The 22,632-nt window shown below is 43.2% G+C and overlaps 1 protein-coding gene across 1 annotated transcript; it reads left to right on the top strand.

The window, feature by feature from the left end:
* Positions 1-12,770: 12,770 nt before the first annotated feature.
* Positions 12,771-22,422, top strand: RASL11A (RAS like family 11 member A). The gene is made up of 4 exons (XM_068265009.1): positions 12,771-13,218; positions 17,270-17,326; positions 19,892-19,971; positions 21,822-22,422. Exons 1-4 carry the CDS (start codon positions 13,098-13,100, stop codon positions 22,284-22,286), a joined length of 723 nt encoding a protein of 240 aa, XP_068121110.1. The 5' UTR covers positions 12,771-13,097; the 3' UTR covers positions 22,287-22,422.
* Positions 22,423-22,632: the final 210 nt, after the last annotated feature.

The raw sequence follows: 22,632 nt of genomic DNA on the forward strand, positions 1-22,632 counted from the left end.
TGTATTCATTTTTAAAACCGCAAACACAATCCCTGCACAATGATTTTTATGAGAGTTTGCGATTTTTGTATATCTTCCATTGAGGCAAAATTGCCTCAAAAATGGTAAAGGAACCGCTTTGCTGAGCAGATCGGAAATGAACCGCTCAAATGTGAACGCTTTCGTAGGGAATCATTGCACAAGCGTTTTTAGCAGGGCTGTGGAGTCGGTCCAAAAATCCACCGACTCCGACTCCTCAGTTTAGGATTCCACCGACTCCGACTCCTCTAATTTGCATATTACAATTTTGTTGATTAAAAGTATGTAACATGAAATTAGTCTCATAACTGCCAACGCTTAGGAATTTTAAAAGACAACTGAAAGGAGAAGGATATGTAGACTACTATATTTATTCCCTTTAGACTAAAACTAGTCCTTGGTAAGAGTACTTGTAAAAGGTACAAACCGGAACAAAGAACATCTATCAGGCCCTAGGCAATGTAACTGTGGGTACATGTAAGAATGATGTGCAGGTACTCTGCAGGGGAATGAGGAGATTCTTCCTCTATTACACATTCTTCATGCACAATCTGAACAAGGTTTATGGGTGACAGACAACACCTCTGTGTTCAATGTGCACAGCATTCTCAGTGGATTCCCTGCAGCTCTGTGGGGAGTGCATATGTAGAGTATAGTACTACTGTGTAACAAAGTAAACCTGAGACAGATGAAATTAAAGTTTTATACATACCTGGGGCTTCCTCCAGCCGTCTTCAGGATAATCAGTCCCTCGTTGTCCTCCTCCACCACCTGGATCTTCTGCTATGAGTCCAGGTACTTGAGCCAGTCGGGCGTAGTGCGCATGCACACACTCCGCCGCCAGGAGCATACTACACCTGTGCAGCACTATTGCGCAGGTGCAGAATGTTCCTGGCTGTGGGAGCGGCATGCGGCTGGACAGCGCTGACTGGCTGAATTACCAGGACTCATAGCAGAAGATCCGGGTGGTGGAGGACAGCGAGGGACTGATTAGCCTGAAGGGGGCTGGAGGAAGCCCCAGGTATGTATAAAACTTTACTTTTCATCCGTCTCAGGTACCCTTTAATTTGTAGTCACCAAACCAAATTTTAACAACATATCAAATTATTTGATTTCATCAGCAAAGGGAGTGCATACATTTGCATAAATCAGCATCAGTGCAGAATTATTTCCATCTCATTGACCATCTCTATTAGTGACACAGCTACACATCAGGCTTTATTCTTACAGCATAGATGTTATTTAGTATATATAAGAGATTCCTGTGTACACATCATATATACAGTCACAATCAGATATGTATATCTGACCTTAAAAATACGGGGACTGCTTTATTGAAGCAGCACAAGTAACTAATTTTGATTGGTTTATTTCATTTTTGTGGACTAAGCACAGCTATTACTGTATATATACTGTATATATACATTATTTTTAATGACTATTATCTGAGAAATAGAACATTTTATCATATTTTCTATTTTAATTACAGTTACAAATTCATTAGGAGTCGGAGTCGGTGCATTTTTTCCCGACTCCGACTCCAGGCACCCAAAATTGCCCGACTCCACGACTCCGACTCCACGACTCCGACTCCACAGCCCTGGTTTTTAGGGTGATTTTGAAAATCACTTGCACTTGAAAAAAGGGCAAAAACGCCCTAAGAGTGAACGAGCCCTTAAAGCTGGTGAAAAATTACACAGCTTTTAGACCCTAAATCCGGAAACAATTGTAACGTATACATCTGAAATCGGCGCCGCTTGACTTGGGCGCAGGATACAGCCGGTATATGTTAATTACAGTCGGGCCATGTTAATTACTATTCCCCCTCCAGGCCGCCATGGATGGTGGGGAATTATATAATTGGGCTTCCAGCAATTGCTGGAGGCCGAATTATTGTGTTTTTTAAGCAACTTCGGCTACGTCTTCTGACGGCGCCGACGTTACTCACTGAGCGCCGCTGTAGATGTGATTCCCATTATAGTCTATGGTGGCGCCGGCTGCGTCCAAATCTAGCAGCGCTGAAAAGCACTGCTCCGATTGTAACTCCAGGGAGGTTAAAAGATTAGCTGCAGCATATGTTCTTGTAATATGAAGAGGAGGAAGGAGCCTCAAGCAAATGCCACCCCAGTGCAGGAAGTAGCAGCAGACAGTAGCATCTAGTGCATGGTGTTCCACTGTGGTAGATCAGTAATAATGAATCAATCCTGTATGGGGACACCTGTACTCATGCAAGGTTCTCGTACAAGATGATCCTGAGCAATCATCTTTGAGGTGATGATGGGAATCCAGAATGTGTACCTAAATTGTTTGGCTGACTTGCTCTGCATTGCCTCCAAGTGGAGACAATGAGAAGTGCATCTTGAGAATCAAAAAGCCTCCAAATTGCAATTTTAATGAAGCAAGGCAAAATCACTGGTTCTTTGTTATTACGTCCCTTATTGCTTCACATGGAAGTGCAAATCATGGAAAAAGATCCTTTTGTTCTCTTACAATAATGCAAATTGTATTGTATGAAAACAACTTTTTCCATGGTTTAGGCTTTTAAGCAATTGCCCATGGTTTGCACTTTTAAGTGAGGTTTAAATAAAGATCTGTGATTTTGTCTTACTTAATTTAGCCTCAGCATTGCAGTTTAGAGAAATGTTTTTAATATCTATTGAATGATTTAGAATATCTTGATTTTTTTCTAAATGTTAAATATTTGAATATTAATAATGTGCTATGCTGATCTTAATGCAGTACAAGTTGTGTATGCTAAGAAACTGGGCAGCACAGTAGTATGGTGGTTAGCGCTCTCGTCTTGCAGCGCTGGGTTCCCGGTTTGAATCCCAGCCAGGGCAACATCTGCATAGAGTTTGTATGTTCTCCCGTGTCTGTGTGGGTTTCCTCCGGGCACTCCGGTTTCCTCATACATCCCAAAAACATACAGATAAGTTAATTGGCTTCCCCCTAATAATTGATCCTAGACTACAATACACATATGACTATTCCATTTGGGTCCCTGTATGGAACAAATGCCGGTATACTGATCCCACAGCCCCTAGCAGAAGCACCTTTGCGATTTTCACTGGATGCTAGCAACACGAGAAGAAAAACACAGCATGCCGGACTTTTTTTTTAATTGCATCAAAATCGGAGTAGCATGTAGTAAGGACTCAGCCACACTATATTCTGAGCGCTTGCGATTGATTAGCGCTTTCTGAGTGCTTTTTAAAAATTGCTCCCATTGACTTTCATTAAAATCACGGTAACAATCGCTGCGGTCGCATTTGTTTTTATAGCAGTGGTTTTTATCACTATTTTAATGAAAGTGAATGGGAGCAATTTTTAAAAAGCACTCAGAAAGCGCTAATCAATCGCAAGCGCTCAGAAAAGCGCTAAGCCCTCAAAGAGCCCTCATACGTGGTTCATTTGTGACCAGCTTCTGGTTCCACCAGCATGTTCTTATGGCCTACTTCACATTGTGGGATTTTTTTTTTATTATTATTATTATTATTAATAGAGGTAAAAAGGAAACTGTCATTTTTTTTTTTACAATCGATGCAGCAGTCCTAGAACAATTCACAAAGAAAATGTAGTCATGTGACCCAGAGATCCCGCCAGCGTGCATGGAGATTGTAGCAGTGTGGGTGTTCCAAGCTACAGAGCAGCGATCACTCTCCACCTGTTCTCTGCTATGTAGAGATTAACTCTTTGTGGAAAGCACTGCAGGTCAGCTGATTATTATTATAAAAATTAGATGTAGCCACTGGCATAGGAATAGCCATAGCTGGCATAGCATCTGCTATGAGGCCCTGGGCCACTAGGGGGCCCAGTCACCAAATGCATAGGACTCCTTTTTTATATAAGCAAAATATATAACAATAACTCTCTCCCCATACCCTCCTTCCCCCTCCCAATATGCAGCAATGTGCACATATCTCCCCAGTTCCCCCCACGCTAAGTGATGCAGGCATGTAAAGGGGGACTATTTACACACCACTGGCGTATGAACAACTCCCTGGCTAGCCCGGCGACAATATATCTCTGCGTACCCATACTGTGAATACCTTTTGCTACTTATACCGTGGCTACCTAATACCAGGGGCTACCTTGGGTGCAACAGTAACTTTGTAAAAAAAAATTTGGGGGGGGGGCAATCAAAATTTTGCTATGGGTCCCAATGATTTATAGCTACGCCGCTGGATGTAGCTGCAATGCTGGTCGCAAAGATTTAACCTCTCAGCAGAGAGAGGAATTGGGCTGAGTCAGGTGAGCTGCACTGATAGGGAAAACTATCTCACAGCTGCTCTCCAACTCCACTGTGTGAATGTGGTGGGGGACTTTTAAACAGAAGTCCAGGTTTGGGGGGAAAACCCTGTGAGGAGAATGAGCTATAATCACTTTATTCATTATCATTTTTTTTTATATACCTTTTATGGCTGATTCACACTGGCACTTAAGTGGTAAACAGATCCAATTTCCATTCGAACGGATCCACTTCCATTCAGTTTCGTTTCCCCATATTCCTCACAGACCCCCATAACTAAAGTGGATTTTGCTGGCTAAAACAGTCCATGTTTCAGCCAGTGTGTTGTTGAAGGACCATTATCGCGAAAAAAGTAGGCAGTTAAAATCTGACAGAACTGAAAGGTTTTTGGCCAGTCCATCTATACTCATGGGGGATTCTCAGGGTTTTGTTTTCAACAGTATTTCCTGAACAGCAGTTGCAAAGTCTAACTAACAAAATAGTGTGCAAGTCAGTAGGTAGGTATCTTACTGTCTTACTATTTTGGCAGTTAAACTGCTGTTCAGGAAATGCGGTTGGAAAATAAAGAAAATCCTGAGAATCCCCCATGAAGAGATGGACTGGCCCAAAACCTGTCGGTTGTGTCAGATTTTCACTGCCTACTTTTTTCGCAATAGTGGTCCTTTAAGGTTCCGCTTCTTATCACCCCAATGCATTGCTTTAGCGTCTGTTTCTGTTCCGCTGGGCTCCACTGTCTGGAAAAATCGATGCAGTACTAAACTTTTGCGGTACATCCAGTGGATCCGTTCTAACGCACCAATGTGAACGGATCCACAGGTTAACATTGGATCCATTTGCATCCGTTAGGATCCGTTGCGATACGATCTGCGAGCGGACCATTTTTCTATTGCCAGTGAGAACCGGGCCTTAATCCTGTGCTGAGGCTGAGTTTGAGACCCATCTGCACTGACTGTCATTCTGAAAACAGCATCAATTTCCAGAATGGCCCCTAGATCCCACCACCTTTGGGCCCCGTTCACATGTGAGCGTTTTGCCGGCGATTTTGGCAAACTGCTCAAGCGCTAGCGCTTTTTAAAGCGTTAGTGCCATTATACCCTATGGGCCCGTTCTCACTTGGGCGATTTAAGTTAATCGCCGGCGATTAACGCAAATCGCCAAATGAAAATTTGTATCCTGCACTATTTTTAGGCTATAGAAGCGCTAAATGTGATCGCGAAAAAAATAACCAAGTGTAAATAGTGATTTTTTTCGCGTTAATCGTAAAAAAGTACTAGCGTTTTGCAAGTGTGAATGGGCCCTTAGTGACAATCGATCTGGTAAGTCTCTAATGTTCGGTACACATGATTCAATTTCCTGTTTGATCGATGGGTAATCTGATGGGAAGTTGTACCATGTGTACATGTCCAAATTATCAGAATTGATTTTCCCATAACTTCGGAAAATCGATCCCATTACTGAATGGGAGTAGGTCGGAAATATCATCAATTCCCATCAATCAGATGGGAAATTGCATCATGGGTGTTTAGCTTTAGGATACATACACATTAACCCCCTTGCCGGTCCAATTCCCGCCGGCAAGGGGGCAGCGCAGCACTTTTTTTTAATTTATTTTTTCTTAAATCATGTAGCGAGCCCAGGGCTCGCTACATGATAGCCGCTGAGCAGCGGCAGCTCTGCAGCCACTCCGATCGCCTCCGGCGATCAGAGTAAGCAGGAAATCCTGTTCAGAACGGGATTTCCTGCTGGGCTTCCCCGGTCGCCATGGCGACGGGGCGGGATGACGTCACCGACGTCAGAGGGAATCCCGATCCACCCCTCAGCGTGATTGGCCAGGCTGCGCAAGGGGTCTGGAGGGGGGGGGGGCGGCGCGGCGGATCGGCGGCGACGATCAGATGTTACAAGCAGCTAGCAAAGTGCACAAAATTATGCAAATCGGCCCAGCGGGGCCTGAGAAATCCTCCTGTGCAGGTTACCCCGAGCTGAGCTCGGGATAACCGGCAAGGAGGTTAAGGGCCCCATCCAATTCACTAGCGGGATGTTGCATTGTGTTCCCAGTATAACAGGAACGCAACAGAACTAAAATTTGTACGGTATGTTGCAGCCGTGTTGCGTCGCATACAATGAAGCATACAGTCAATGAACAGTATGTTTGAGGCTCCTTTTACACTGAAATCACAATTCTGATTTGCGATTTTCTGTGGATGCTAGCAACACAAGAAGAAAAAGGCAGAAAAAAAACAGCATGCAGGACTTTTTGTAATCGCGTCAAAAATTGGAATCACATGTAGTGTAAAAGAGCCCTCTCAGTACCTGCTAACGCATGCGTTTTGCAGTAGTACAATGTTTTACCATAACATCACACTTTTGTTCTACAAAGCAACCGCAGCATTGCGAACGTTGCTATACATGGTGCAAGCGGCCGTTATACCGCACCACTGTGAACGAGGCCTTACGGTGGCCACACACCATACAAATAAAAGATCCAATTTATCACCAATTTGATTTATTCGATTGGTTGTCCCGAAAAATTGAGAGCTTTTCTTTGTTTTCGATCGATAAATCCAATCGAATTTCCCGTTTTTGTTTTTTTTTCGATTTTTGGAGGTTGGACGTGTTAGAAATTTCAGACCAACTTTATCAAGAATTGTATGGTGTGTGATGGATTGTCAATTACTTGATGTACAGTTCTAATGAATTTTTTTCGGAGCCTTCAATTATTTTATTCATGATTGGGGGAAAATTGAACATACGTGTGTGGGACATTGGTCAGATTTTTCAATTGTTACAATCAGTCAGAAAAATTGATTGCTATTCTTGAACAGATATTTAAACAAAATTGTATGGTGTGTGGCCACTTTAAGGCTCCAATTTATATTCTTCTCTCCTGAGGTTTCTCTGAAAGGTATATTTTTTCACCTTATCTACAAAATACCTTTGCAGCATCTCTAGAAAGTGAAGATGCAGATTGAAATGTAATATCAAACTTCATTTGGGGCAGCTTAAAGTATTTTTTGTACTGTAAGCTAAAGCAAAAAAACAAACAAAAATACACAATGCCAGATCCTGCTGCACTTTAGTAATTCTCCTTTTATTAAGGCGCGTAGGCGGGGCGGTCGTTCTTCCGACAGTTGCACGTAAGTACAGGCTGTTGGCTGACTGTTTTTGATTCATCCGCTGAGCGGATCAGTCAAAAACAGTCTTATCAGTCTGTCGACAGCTTGTACTCGTGTGCAACTGTCGGCAGAACGACCGCCCTGCGGGAGGGTCTGACGGGCCCGTTGTTTGCAAAAGTACGGCATGTTACGGGCCTCTAATCAAAAATGACCCTTGAGTTCCAGGAATTTTTTCTCAATACAGTGCTGTAGGCTAAAACATATTTTGTTAATATGGAGAAAAACTTTCACTTGCGAAATATCAGGAAAAAGTTTGGCAGACATGCCCAAAATTTAATTTTAAGACATTTTTTTCTTATTTCAGTTTAGGATGGTACAATGCTCAACTTGTAATCTATAATCAGCGATTACTATGCCTGTAGCAGTGCTGTATTTGCAGCATGTTCTAGTTACATCTGGATTCCTGGCCCGTGACACAGCTGGTAGGATGAGGGTATTGAGGAATTTGGTCTGTTCAGGCTGGCAGCCCCATTCCAGCCAGTGACAGCTAAAGGACAGACCTTTTAAGGAATAGGATGCTTTATTTTACTGATAGTAGCCAGGCAAGCCCCTATTTGAGGCATGTGGTGACCTTTGACTTCACCACCATCACATCAGGTGATAAGCAGAGGGAGATATACTGGCATACGTGTTTCTGTAAGCATGTAGAACATTTACATTCTATTACTTCATTTGCTTTTTGCCAACATTAACTCTTGCTGGACAGCAATACAACTGTCAGCAAATCCAGACACGCAAATCATTTTAGATTTGCCCTAAAGTTAACCTGAACGAGGTAACATTTTTCAAAATACCTGCAAATAATGATTACATACTTACCTCCCAGTCAGCTCTTCTCAGAAGCTCACCATTTTCTTCTTCGATTCCTTCCATTTCTGACAAGATTTTGTCAGAACTGAAATATATCAGTTTCTGTCAGTTATAACTGAAAGGACAACTGATGAGCAAGGTAATGTCCATGTTTCCCTATGGCTCAAGTGGGTGATATTGCAGTTTAACAGTGTGCTGACTAGGGAACTGTTATGGGGTTACGGCCATTTTCAAAATGGAGGACGGAGGATTCCATTGATCAGAGTGGACAATCAGGAAGCAGGAGAGGAGAAAGAGATTGATGAGTAGACTACACGGGAGGTAAGTGTGACATGTGTATGTTTATTTTAACTTTTCATTTTCAGTTCAGGTTTGCTCAAAGAGGAAAAGTAACCACATATAGCAGAATGTAGTAAATTATTCAGGATGTCGACCAATATAGGCAAATATCCTGGTTTTGGTGTCAGAAACACTTCCTTTAGCTATTTATTGCTGTACAGTAGCCCTGCTCTGACAGAGAGGCTGCCTGTTATTATGCAGAATTGCCAACCCCCCACCCCAAGCATTCTTCTACTGGCTTTAGGAACAAAGATATTCCTGCCTGTTATACATTTCAAAAATTAAAGGATACCAGAACTGACATGTGACATGATTAGATAGACATGTGTATGTACAGTGCCTAGCACACTAATAACTATGCTGTGTTCCTTTTTTTCTTTCTCTGCCTGAAAGAGTTAAATATCAGGTATGTAAGTGGCTGACTCAGTCCTGACTCAGACTGGAAGTGACTTCAGTGTGACCCTCACTGATAAGAAATTCCAACTATAAAACACATTCCTAGCAGAAAATGGCTTCTGAGAGCAAGAAAGAGGTAAACAAGGGAATTTCTTATCAGTGTGGGTCACACCGTAGTCACTTCTTGTCTGAGTCAGGACTGAGTCAGCCAATTACATACCTGATAGTTAACTCTTTCAGGCAGAGAAAGAAAAAAAGGAACACAGCATAGTTATTTGTGTGCTAGGCACTGTACAAACACATATCTATCTCATCATGTCACATGTCACTTCAGGTATCCTTTAAGGGCTTGTTCACACTATGAGTGCTTAGCAGGGATGCTCATCGAGGTTAATCACGAGTAATCACGTCTGATTACTCGTGATTCAAATAAGGGTTAATTGCTGCAGGTGCGGGGCTGGATGCGGCAGGGTTAATTACCCATAATGCTGCCATCCGCCCTGTGCGACAACGAGATTGCAAGCATCCTATTGGTCGCGTTGCAAGCCTCGCTATGGCACACTTCCTCCTTCAAGCCGGAAGGAGGAAGTGCGCCATAGCGATTAACCCTTAATTAACCTCGGTGAGCATTCCTGGTGCTTAGAGGTTTTCCTAAGCGCTGGCGATTTTAAAAGGGCTTGAGCAATGTATTTTAATGTTAGTGTTCTCACAGGAGCGATGAGCTTTCTTTCCAATCGCAAACGTGGGTCCTGCACCATTTTCAGAGTGTTTGCGCTTCAATGGAAGGTATAGGAAAATTGCTGAGCGCTTTAAAAAGCACTGGTATAAGCGATTTTGTGAGCACTTTTTAAAACAAAATACATTAAAACAGATTGTTCCAGGTCAGAGAGCTCACTTCCTAATTGTCTGATGAAAAAAAGCTATATTCACAAAACAAAAGAGCTTACAAAAGCGCTTTTAAAAATTGCTAATCACTCCAAAAACGCCAGGAAAATCGCTTTAAAATGTGCTCACAAAAGCTGTCAGCGCTTAGGATTTCTAATGTGAACTAGGCCGAAATCAGGGAAAGATTGTACCGTGGGCAAACACTGACTAAAAATGTAATAAATATTCTAAAAAAATAAGCAATTTCATTTATGATGTTATTTTGACTACAGTTCCCTTTAAAAGTACCGTATATACGAGGTGGAGAACCTCGTATTCTACCTACATGTCTCCATGATGCTATCAGGATGCGAAATGTGCACGGCTCTGTTGATCTGCAATACAGCCCTGATTTGAGTGGTGGACCGTGGAAGAAGTGGGGTGGGCAGTTTTGGTTGGCCAGAGATGTGGTAAGGACAATAAGGTCACATTCCCAGCAGTGCGTTGCATTGTAACGGCTGCTTTGTAGAGCTAATTACCGCACTGCAATGCACCACCTATGCCTAAACGACTCAGAGTGCGGTGGGAGCGTTGTAGCATAACAGATTGCAGCATTGCAATGCGTTACCACTAAACACGCACGTTAACGGTAAAAGTGAAGCATTCTTTTTGTTGACTGTATTCTTCACTGTAACTGATGCCACGCTGAGATACGTGCGGCGCCGCTTTCCCGATCCATTGCGTTCCTGCTGTCAAAGGGAATGCAATGCAACGGTCACTGTGAACATGGTCTTAGGCCTAGTGCACACCAGTGCGGTTCTGCTGCGGTTTGCGATCCGCTTGCGGGTGCGGATCCGCTAGGGTAATGTATTTCAATGGGCTGGTGCACACCAGAGCGGGAGGCGTTTTGCAGAAACGCATACTCCCGGGCTGCTGCAGATTTTGGATTGTGGATGCGTTTCTGCCTCAATGTTAAGTATAGGAAAAACGCAAACCGCTCTGAAAAACGGCAGTTCAGAGCGGTTTTTCAGGCGTTTTTGTTACAGAAGCTGTTCAGTAACAGCTTTACTGTAACAATATATGTAATCTACTACACCAAAACCGCTTCACAAAACCGCAAAATGCTAGCTGAAACGCTGCAGAAAAATAAGAAAAAGCGTTTCAAAATCTGCTAGCATTTTGCGGATCTGCTAGTGGTTTTTGGTGTGCACCGGGCCTTAAAGAGAACCCGGGGTGGGTTGTACAAATCCTAATTGCATACAGAGGCTGGGCCTGTATATAATGCCTAGCCTCTGTTGCTATATTTCTCCCCCCAGCCCCCCCCCCCCCCCCCCCGCGCTCTGCTGTGCCCCCCAAAGTAAACCGCTGTGCTAGCGACACACAGCGTGTCGCCAGCAGGCTGTTTACATGTATACTGTCATTCTGGCAGCTCCCCGCTGATTGGAGGGCGAAATAGAGAAGGCAGGGGAGCAGCAGAGAATGACAGTATACTGTACATGTAAGAGGGGAGGGGCCTGTGGGAAGAAATATAGCAACAGAGGCTGGGCATTATATGCAGACCCAACCTCTGTATGCAATTAGGATTTGTAAAACCCACCTCGGGTTCTCTTTTTTAAGAACTCCAGGAAATATGCTTTTAAACAAAGCTTAGCTTACAAAGAATGTGAGCAGCAGAACGATAAGTACAGAAAATAACACATAAAACATTTTAATAATAAGATGCATGCCATGAACAATTTCATACTTCAAGGGAACCTAAAATGAGAGGGATATGGATGTTTCCTTTTAAGCAATACCAGTTGCCTGTCAGTCCTGCTGATCTCTTTGGCTGCAGTAGTCACTGAATCACACACCTGAAACAAGCATGCAGCTAGCTAATCCAATCAGACTTCAGTCAGAGCACCTCATCTGCATGCTTGTTCAGGGGCTGTGGCTGAAAGTATTAGAGACACAGGATCAGCAGGAGAGTCAGGCAACTGGAATTTAAAAAGAAAAAATCCATATCCTTCTTAGTTTAGGTTCACTTTGGGCTTGTTCTCACCTAGGGCGTTTTTGCCTTTTTTTAATCGCCTAAGCGCTTGTGCAATGATTCCCTATGAGAGCAAAAGCGCTTGAAAAAAAAACCCTTGTGTAGCGATTTCTCCAATACATTGTATTTATTCATTTCCGGGTGAAAGAGTTCACTTCCTGACTGATGTCAGGAAGTGAAAAAACAGAATCACTCTACAGAAGCACTTTATAAAAATTTGCAGCGCGCAGGTAAGCGCTAAGGGCCTGAGCCCACTGACGCAGTTGTGTCCGCTTTTCAGTTAAACATCAATAGATGCTGAAAAGCGGACAGAAGCGGATACAACTGCATCAGTGGGCTCAGGCCCTAAAAAAAAATTGTGCAAAAAAATCGAATAAAAGCTGACGTCAGCAATTTCGATTTTAGATGTGAACAAGGCCTTTCAGTACATTTTTCTGTTAAAAAGTTGCAACCCTGGCACTCTGGATTTCGCTCCTGTGTCCATATATATTACATAGCTGCAGCTCAGTTAATCATTATTACTATGCAGGCGGCTGGCACTGATACTCAGGAGCTGTTCCTGTGACAAGGACGTCCAGCAGCGAATCCGGATGTGTCCCTGAACACCAGCAGCTGCATAGACATCACGCGTTATCATCCATGCAGGGGAATGCCATCTATCAATGCTCATTCCTGCACTGTAACAATACATTCCACCCGCCCATGTCTGCTCCTGGCGGCCTTCGCTGCATTGCATTGTCCCCCGGAGGATCCCCCGGCTGTGTTTTGTGTATGTGAGTCTCTGATGACGAGCGCCAGGGAACGCGTCACTGTGCGTAACCATTGCCTGTCCCCCAGAGCCGCCCTCATTGCCTTTCCTGGCAAGGCAGCTGCAGGGCGCTGTATGTGAGCGGCGTTTATAAGCTGAGCGCCGAGCTGACACAGCACACACTGCTGCTCATCCCCGGCTGCTGCTGCATCACTCCGGGTACCAAACACTGAGGACTGCTGTCCCGCATCTCTCACTGCTGACCCCCATCTCTCACTGTAGTCAGCTGTATCTGGACTGGACTGTACACCCACTAGCTGCAGGGGTAGCCATCACATCAGCAGCTGCAGGGATAGCCATCACATCAGCAGCTGCAGGGATCACATCAGGAGTACAGTGGCTGGACTGCAGCCGGATGAATTGCACTGTGTAACACTCCCTGGCATTCCCTGGCATTGATCATCCATTCCCATGCGTCTTCCAACGATGTCCGGTAACTTTCTTCTCGCGCCTATCCCGGAGTCCGCGGACTACTTCACCGTTCGGGATATTAAAATGGCAGTGATGGGGGCAAGCAGCGTTGGGAAGACTGGTAAGTGGCACACTGAGCTCTCATTGTGATGATTGTAGATTTATGCTTGGCACACACCAAGCAATTTTTTACTTCAGATCCTATTCCAGTGAGTGATCAGATCGCCAGGGCCGGGCCGAGGCAAAGGCTGGAGAGGCTCCAGCCTCAGGGCGCAGTGTAGGAGGGGCACACAATTCATTCAGCTGTCATTCCTAATTGTGTTTGAAGCAGAAAGAAATAAGAAAAGGGGATACATAGCAGTGACTGCAAGCCAGATAACTAGATATTAAGGTGTTGGGGAGGTTGTGGGCCCCGTGGCCCTCTTAGTCTAATAGCAATCCGTGTGTGACGGCTGGGGTGGGAGGGATGGAGGGGCGCACTTTGGTGTCTCAGCCTTGGGTGCTGGAGGACCTTGTCCCTGCTCTGCAGATCGCTATTCAGTTCCAACATCAATTGGATGTCAATGAAAGCTAACCTACATGTGTATGCAATTTTTTCCAAACTCCAGTTAGATTTTCAATTGTTTTTCCCAGTTGGATATTGATTGAAAATGAAACAAAAGGACATACACATGGAACGATAGCCAGTATTTCGATCAATAATGTCTGATCTGCTGCCCATTGAGAAAGAGAGAGGTTTTAAGCTTGGGACTGGTCTCTGGTAATCAGTAGGCTGTATATTTTAGTTTATGTTTTTTGCCAGATCCCATCATTTCTAGAGAAAATTGCATGGTGTGTAAAAGCCCTTATGGGCATCTAATTATAAAAGGGATCGTTGCATTTATGATGACGATGTAATTATAAATGATAAATACAATACAAATTGGTGTCATTTCTGCAAAACACACATCATCCTATTCATAGGGTGCATACACACTTCCAATTTTGATTGGCCAATGACTGGCCAATTTTTCCACTTCCGTGTAGTACGAGGGTCAACAGATTTTAAATACTATGAGCAGATTGAACAGCTACTACATAGAGGAGGTAAAATTGGTCTGTGATTGGCCAATCAAAATTGAAGGTGTGTACCAGGCAATACTGTTAGTACCGTTGACTTTATAAGTCTAAAATGTTCTCTTCTAAAATATGTTATTTTTGGAAACCCATCAGGCTTCTGTTTAGAGAACGATATTTTGGTTCAGATTCAGCACCAAAATAAAATGACTATTGAAATTCTCTTAACGTTATCAGTCTTCATCGCTGCTGGATTCAGACTTTTTTCCTTTCGCAAACTTTATTAGCTTATTGATTTCTGCCTTGTCTGGGTGCAGATGCTGCAATGTGGCCAGTGATCAGCAGTTATAGTGATAAGTTCATACAGGCAGGTTTCTGAGATTGCACAAGACCAGACAGCCTGTTATTTTGTCTACAGGGATGTTTTCCCCTCATATACATGTCACAGTGACCTTCTGTGAGATAAATGGCTTCCTGCTGGCTTGCATTGCTATAGACCTCTGCAGGGTTAAAGGATTTTTTGAAAAAGAAGGCTGCCCAAGCAAAACTGATAATACAGTACAAGATGATGGGCTGAGCGGATTAAAGTGCTGAGATTCCTCTAGCTTTCTCAGCTTCCTCCATAGAGTCTCATGCAGTTTTATGCATCCCCCTAACCCAGACCTATAGTAAAGATTCTACAGGATTTATTGGCTGTGGCACTGGAGAGAAGCTGGGGTTGGAAGCAGAAGCTATATAGACCATCATCCACTTAAAGGACCACAAAATTTAAACTACATGAAAACACATGTATAAAAAGTACATTTCTCTCAGAGTAAAAATGTGCTATAAATTACTTTTCTCCAGTGTGTTGCTGCCAATTACAGTAGGTAGTAGAAATCTGACAGAACTGACTAGGCCATCTCCTCATGGGGGATTCTCAGGGTTTTCTTTATATGCATTGAGGCCTAGTGCACACCAAAAACCGCTAGCAGATCCGCAAAATGCTAGCAGATTTTGAAACGCTTTTTCTTCTTTTTCTGTAGCGTTTCTGCTAGCATTTTGCGGTTTTGTGAAGCGTTTTTGGTGTAGTAGATTTCATGTATTGTTACAGTAAAGCTGTTACTGAACAGCTACTGTAACAAAAAACGCCTGGCAAACCGCTCTGAAGTGCCGTTTTTCAGAGCGGTTTGCGTTTTTCCTATACTTAACATTGAGGCAGAAACGCCTCCTCAATCCAAAATCTGCAGCAGCCCGGGAGTATGCGTTTCTGCAAAACGCCTCCCGCGCTGGTGTGCACCATCCCATTAAAATACATTAACCAAGTGTATCCGCAGCCGCAAGCGGATCGCAAAACGCAGCCGAACCGCTCTGGTGTGCACTAGGCCTTAGTGAACAGCAATTGCACAATGCAACTGCCAGAATAGTGTGCAGACAGGTGTGTGTGTGGGTGTGTGGGTGTGTGTGAGTTGGGGGGAGGGGGGTGCGACTTGCATCTTTTTATCTTTCCAGTGGGTGCTGTAACAAAAGAATACATGATATATTGAGAACCGCCATGGAGAGATGAACTAGTCAGAAATCTGTCAGTTCTGTCAGATTTCTACTCACTGCAGTAAATGACAGCAACATAGAAAAGTAATATATAGCTCATTTTACTCTAGTAGAAGCCTATTTCTTATTTATGTATGTGTTTACATGTATTATAAATTTTACAATTTTGTGCGACAGTTGTTCTTTTAATTTGGACAGTTGACCAATCATAATTGAAAGTGTGTACCAAGCTTAAAACCCTGATACACACCTTCAACTTTGACTGGCCAATCACTGACCAATTTTACCACTACCATGTAGTATGAGGATCAACAGATTTTGAATACTATGAACAGATTGTGTAGATAAGCTCTCATACTACATTGAGGAGGTAAAATCGGTCAATGATTGGCCAATAAAAGTTGAAGGTGTGTACCAGGCTGTAACACTGACAAAAAAAAAAAAACTTTAGATGGGTGGCAAGTGTGAAATTTGTCCAAAAGATGCAAGAAAACTAAAACAAGTCTGGACCAGTATCCAAATCAACCAATCCGAACCTTTGATTAAACAGCTGGCACCTGATTGGTTGCTGTGTACACCAGCTTCATTTTTGCTCCATCTCTCTTGATATATCAGCCCCTGTGTGTTTATTATGTCTTAAGGGGCCATGCTGGGAATGGCTGGTAAATTGCGGAAACAGATGTTTATTTTTGCAGTGGATACATAGAGGCACTCTGAGTATCCAGTTCACTGCATTCTTCAGTAATGCAAGCACCAATGTGCAAATGACAGTAACACATATCAAATCATCAGCAGTCATGTGATGTGTTCACAAGCTGTGTAACCGATTTTGAGAGGAGCCAATTAACCTATTAATGTTTTTTAGTTTTTTTTGGAGGTGGGAGGAAACCTACGGAAACATGAGAACATACAAACTCCATGCAGACAATATCCTGGGTGTGATTAGGGTCTGATTAGGGTTGATTTCAATAGTCTGCGTTTCCCTGTACGAATCTGTATGCGGGGAAATGGTGCGAACGGTCCCTAGTGGAAACGAGCCCTCATTCCTGGAACCCACTAGCAGCACTTTTCAAAGCCTTTTGTAAGTGCTTGGGATTTGAAAAGCTCTTGCTAATGTAATGCTATGTGTGTGTGATCCCAATTGAGAGTTGTGATTTTTTTTAAAAAGTCCCCCAAAGCATTGCATTAGCAATAGCTTTTCAAATCACAAGTGCTTAGAAAAGTGCTGCTAGTAGGTCCCCTAAGAGTGTGATTTTTGAGTCAGGCGGGATCATCTTCTCCTCCTGTTCATAGTTTGTACTTGTTATGTAGGGGACTTTGTCATCTGCACCCCCTATTTCCTGTACAGCGCTGCATAATATGTTGGTGCTTTGTAAATGAAAGCTCATAAATTGTCCGGAGCACCAATCAGAGTCCAGCTAGCCTATGTTCGTTTCAACAGGAAATAATGGATTTGATTGGTTAAGATCCACACTGCCACATTTGCATCTTTATTGTACCTTGATGTGTGTGTAGTTTTTCTGTTTGTATTATTATTATTATTATTATACTTTTTTACTCAAAGACTTCTGTTTTTCCTTTTCCAGCAATGATCGTCAGATTCCTCACTAAAAGATTCATCGGTGACTACGAAAGCAATACTGGTGAGTTTTCTGCTTAGTTAAGACTGGAAATGACAACCAGTGCTAGCCATACACTATGTGATGAGAACCTGCACGGCAAACTATCGATATCTCCCTGATTGGCAATCGAGCGAGGAGTAACGATTGTTTTAGATGAGATCTCAGCAGAAATCTGTTTGAAAATTGACTGAAACTCCTTAACTGCTAGCTTATACCAATCCATGTAATACAAAGTTATTATTATTTTTATTTATGGAGCGCCAGCATATTCTGTAGCGCTGTACAAGGTGCAAAACTTACAACAATGGGGAGTACAGATGCATGAGCAACTCAACATACTGTACAATCAGGACATCCAGTGACACAAGTACCGATACATACAATTGATGTGTAGTTTAAAAAACCTCACCAATACTGATATTCAGTTGTTAAATTGCACAGAAACAGGAAACCAGAAGGGGGGGGGGGGGGGGGCAGGGCAATCGAGCCCTCGCAAGCTTACAATCTAGAGGTTAGTGGGGTTGAGACCCTGGGGAGTAGACAAAGGGGTTAGCAGGTGAAGCAGTATCCCTTTAAATTCTAGCTATAGCAAATTATAAGCTTATCTAAAAAAGTGTGTCTTGAGGGTACGTTTGAACATTTCCAGGCTTGGAGCATGACGCATAGGCTGTGATAGAGTTCCAAAGAAGAGGTGACACTCGTGAGAAGTCCTGGATGCGAGAGTAAGAGGGGAGGACCAAGCTGGATGACAAGAGGGTCTCTTGGGAGCAGCAAAGGTTTCAGGATGGATGATATCTGGAGATTACTAAGGAAATGTATGGAGGGGTAGCCTATGTAGAGCTTTGTATTATAGGATGAGGAGTTTGAACTGGATGCTTTGTGTGATTGGTAGCCAGTAGAGGGACTGGCAGAAAGGGGCAGCATCAGAGGAGCATGGGGAGAGGTAGATGAGATGAGCAGCAGACTTCAGTAGGGACTGGGGAGGTGCCAGTCTGTTTTTTGGTAGGCTACAAAGTAGGATATTGCCTTAAAGGGACACTTAAGTCAAACAAACAAAAAGAGTTTTACTCACCTGGGGCTTCCAATAGCCCCTTGCAGCTGTCCGGTGCCCTCGCCGTCTCCCTCCAATCCTCCGGGCCCCGCCGGCAGCCACTTCCTGTTTCGGTGACAGGAGCTGACAGGCTGGGGACGCGAGTGATTCTTCGCGTTCCCAGACACATTAGCACCCTCTATGCTTCTATATGGTATATGATATATGCTATAGCAGCATAGATGGCGCTATTGTAGCCAGGAACGCGAAGAATCACTCGCATCCCCAGCCTGTCAGCTCCTGTCACCGAAACAGGAAGTAGCTGCCGGCGGGGCCAGGAGGATCGGAGGGAGACGGCGAGGGCACCGGACAGCTGTAGGGGGCTATTGGAAGCCCCAGGTGAGTAAAACTCTTTTTTTTTTTTTTTTTGACTTAAGAGTCCCTTTAAGCAAGATGGGACATGATTAGAGCTTGTACAAGCATTTTAGTAGCCTCTTGTGTAAGAAAGGGATGAATTGTGGAGATATTTTTGAGATGGAAGTAGCAGGAGATTGTTTATGTGGTTTAAATGAGAGCTTAGAGAGCTCAGAGTCCAGAGTTACCCCCAGACAGAGAGCTTTAGGTGTTGAGATTATTATATTTTCTACAATAATTGTAACTATAGGTGGGGAGGCAGAGAGAGATGGAGGAAATATTCTGTTTTATGTTAAGTTTGAGGAAACAGGATGACATGAATGCACCAGACAGACAGTCAGGGACTGAGAGATAGATTTGAGTGTCATCAGCGTATACTGAAAACCAAACAAGCGTATTATTGTTCCAGGCCTTGAGTATATATATAGAGAAGAGAAAAGGCCCTAGAATGGAGCCTTGTGGTACACCAACAGATAGTAGGTATAGAGAGGAGTTAGTGTTAGAATAGGAGACAGTGAAAGGGCACCCAGAGAGGTAGGAGCTAATCTAAGAATGTGCTTGGCCCTTGACACCCAATGACAAGAGTGTCTGGAGAAGCAGGGAGTGATTTTCAGTGTGAAAGGCAGAGGAAAGATCGAGGAGTATTAGTACAGTTAATTGGCCTTTGGATTTTGCAATGAGGTGAGGATGCCAGACTGCAGGGGATCTAACATGGAGTTAGTAGAGAGGAAGTCAGACCGTTCTGAATAGATGCGTCGTTCCAGAAGTTTTGAAGTAAAGGGAAGAAGTGAATCTGGATGATAAGTAGAGGCGTACGTATTAGTACTTCACCGGACAGGAGGGGGGCAGAATGGGTAAATATATTGATAATGTAAATTACAGATATACTCTGAATAGATCCCTCACTGTACAGTTTTTGAACAGCAAGAGATCTATCTATCTGTTGGTCTAATTGGGTGGCCATCAGCCAGTGTATGGCCAACCTTTACTTTCTGAACAATTTATGTTCATCTTGTTTGGTTCCTGGAATCGAACATCTAACCCGTTTAAAATGTTGCACAGTGTATGGTTAGCGTTGGTGTCATATTCCTTTATCTATGACTTTATCTGGAATGCCGTTTAATTCTACTTTCATCCAACAGGAAACCTGTACTCCCGACTTGTAGCCGTGGAGGGCGAGCATATGGCGTTACAGATCCAAGATACACCGGGCTACACCAAGGTAAGACACATATATCACACACATACAACCCCCCTCCCGCTGTACAGCTCATTCATTGTCTACATCCACCTACCTCCTTCCCAGCACATACAGCTTTTTCCTTTTTTTTCTTTATAAATGTGTCATTTGTCTTCAGCCCCCTTAAAGTCTGGAGATGAAAAATGGCTGTGACCCCACAGATGAGTCATTGATTCCTGTGACTCAGTGTTATTATAGGATGACTGACACTTACAAATTGCTATTTTGTAAAGAATTCAGCCTGATACGATGCTGTGCGTTGCTGAAAATGAGACGTAGCGTATTTCTCGAGGCGCCGATACTTAGATCCAATCACAATGGAACGCAGGGGGTGGCAATTGTCCTTTCAGAATATGTGCCGCCAGTCTTGAGCGTAGGCTGGTAGGGCAGCTTGTGGGCGAAATTATTTTTACTTCTAGTAAACCCTGCGGCATATATTATCTCTGATTTCTTTCTCACTACGCATACAGTACATAGCGGTGCAGCACTTCTGTATGCGGTGGGCGGCGATACGGGGTGGTCACTGGGGCACTCTGAGTAGTGGGCAGCATTTCACATAGGCTGCTGCCATTCCTGAAATAAAAAAAGCGGGTTATGCGAGTGTCCTGGAAGATGTTTAGGGGAGGTCAGTCATTCTATGCTTCACAAAATCAGGATTCAGTTCCTAGATGTACAGATTATTTTTGGTGATTATTTTATCTCACTTCCTGTTTCTTTAAGAACACCTGAGTGAGAGGGTTATGGAGGCTGCCATATTTATTTTATTTTAAAAAATACCAGTTGCCTGGCAGCCCTGCTGATTACCTGCCTCTAAGGCCAGGGTCTCACTTAGCAGAATCGCATGCGTTTTCCACTATATTCTATGGGAAAAACTCATGCAATTCTGCTAAATGTGACCCTGGACTTATACTTTTAGCAATAGACCCTGAACAAGCATGCATTCTTGTTTCAGGTGTTCAGTTCAGATACTACTGCAGCCAAAAGGATAAGTAGGATTTACTTAAAGCTTTAGAGGCAGAGAATTAGCAGGACTACCAGTTAATTTGCATTGTTTAAAAGGAAATAAATATTCAGATTCACTTTGAAAGAAAGTCCATCTGCCTCTTATGCTAATTTTGCTAATTTCTTTACTTCAGTAGGCTGGGTCACATGAGTTAGTGCAGATTCTATGCTAATTTTTTATGCAAATTTGTTTGCTAGTATTCCTTCATAAGAAACATTTTGAAAGGGAACCCGTGGTGAAATGTGTATGGAGGCTGCCATATTTTTCATTTTAAACAATACCAGTTGCCTGGCAGTCCTTCTGATCCTGTGTCTCTAATCCCTTTAGCCATAGACCCTGAACAGGCATGCAGCAGATCAGGTACTCTGACTCAGGTGACTCAGATTTTACTAGATTAGCCATATGCTTGTTCCAGGGTTTTGACTCAGACACTACTTATGCCAGAAGATCAATATGGCTGCCAGGCAACTGGCATTCTTTACAAGGAAGTAGATATGGCAGCCTCCATATCACTTTCACCTCAGGGTGCCCTGTAAAAGTGAGATAGCAACGGCGATTCTATATTGCTCACCTCAGGCTCATTTTTAAAATGAAAAACAACCAGTCTGTCTATACTGACCGAGGACAAGGGAACACCCATTGGCTGTTCCAGTGTCCACTTATGTGGTCAGTGTAGTCTATGCTACTTCTGTCTTGTACTGAAATCCTATTTCTGATGGAGGCTTGGAATACATGCATTATATAGTGTTATGATTCTTATTATCATTATTGATTGTTGCATGAATGTGTAGCACGTCTCCTGACCATCTTGTTTGTGATTTGTGTGCAGGTGGAAGATGACATCTCTCAGGTTGGAGACATGCTACGCTGCATACAGTCTGTAGAAGGTTTCCTCTTGGTGTACTCAATCATGGACTACACAAGCTACGAGTACATCCGCCACCTTCACCAGCACATCCGGAAGGTGCACTCGGACTCTAAGGTCCCCATTATCATTGTGGCCAACAAAGGGGACCTTCTCCATGTCAGGCAGGTCACTTCGGAATCGGGGATCCAGCTGGCCAACGAACTGGGTTGTCCTTTTGTTGAGATCTCCACTAGTGAAAACTGTCAGGATGTTTGCGAAGTGTTCCATCACCTGTGCAAGGAGATCAGCAAGCACCAATCCAGCACCAACTCAGAGAAGAGGCGGAGCTCTATAATGCCCCGCCCAAAGTCGCCCAACATGCAGGACCTCAAGAGACGCTTTAAACAGGCATTATCGCCAAAGATAAAGGCTTCTGCCGTGGCATAGCTAACATTCCTACCTAAAGAAGACTGTTTATTTTTTATTACATATTATAGAATAATTTATTTTTATACGGACATTTCATTGTGTATGTCAGCATGCATAAAGCCTAAACCAAATATATATATTTATTTAAATATTATTCTCTGGCTATTTGTGTCTTTGATTCAACATTACAGATGGTCAATGGGATGTACAGGTGAAACTCTGAAAATTAGAATATTGTGCAAAAAAAGCCATTTATTTCAGTTATTCAACTTAAAAGGTGAAACTAATATTTGAAACAGACTCATTACATGCAAAGCAAGATATTTCAAGCCTTTATTTGTTATAATTTTGATGATTATGGGTT

This window comes from Hyperolius riggenbachi, chromosome 2 (genome assembly GCF_040937935.1).
Source record: "Hyperolius riggenbachi isolate aHypRig1 chromosome 2, aHypRig1.pri, whole genome shotgun sequence".
NCBI lineage: Eukaryota > Metazoa > Chordata > Amphibia > Anura > Hyperoliidae > Hyperolius > Hyperolius riggenbachi.

Bases quoted from the DNA above. Each gene is read 5' to 3' on its own strand.
- RASL11A (XM_068265009.1), top strand. From the start codon at position 13,098: ATGCGTCTTCCAACGATGTCCGGTAACTTTCTTCTCGCGCCTATCCCG. The intron at 13,219-17,269 runs GTAAGTGGCACA...TTCCTTTTCCAG, and splicing joins AAGCAGCGTTGGGAAGACTG to CAATGATCGTCAGATTCCTC. The intron at 17,327-19,891 runs GTGAGTTTTCTG...TTCATCCAACAG, and splicing joins TGACTACGAAAGCAATACTG to GAAACCTGTACTCCCGACTT.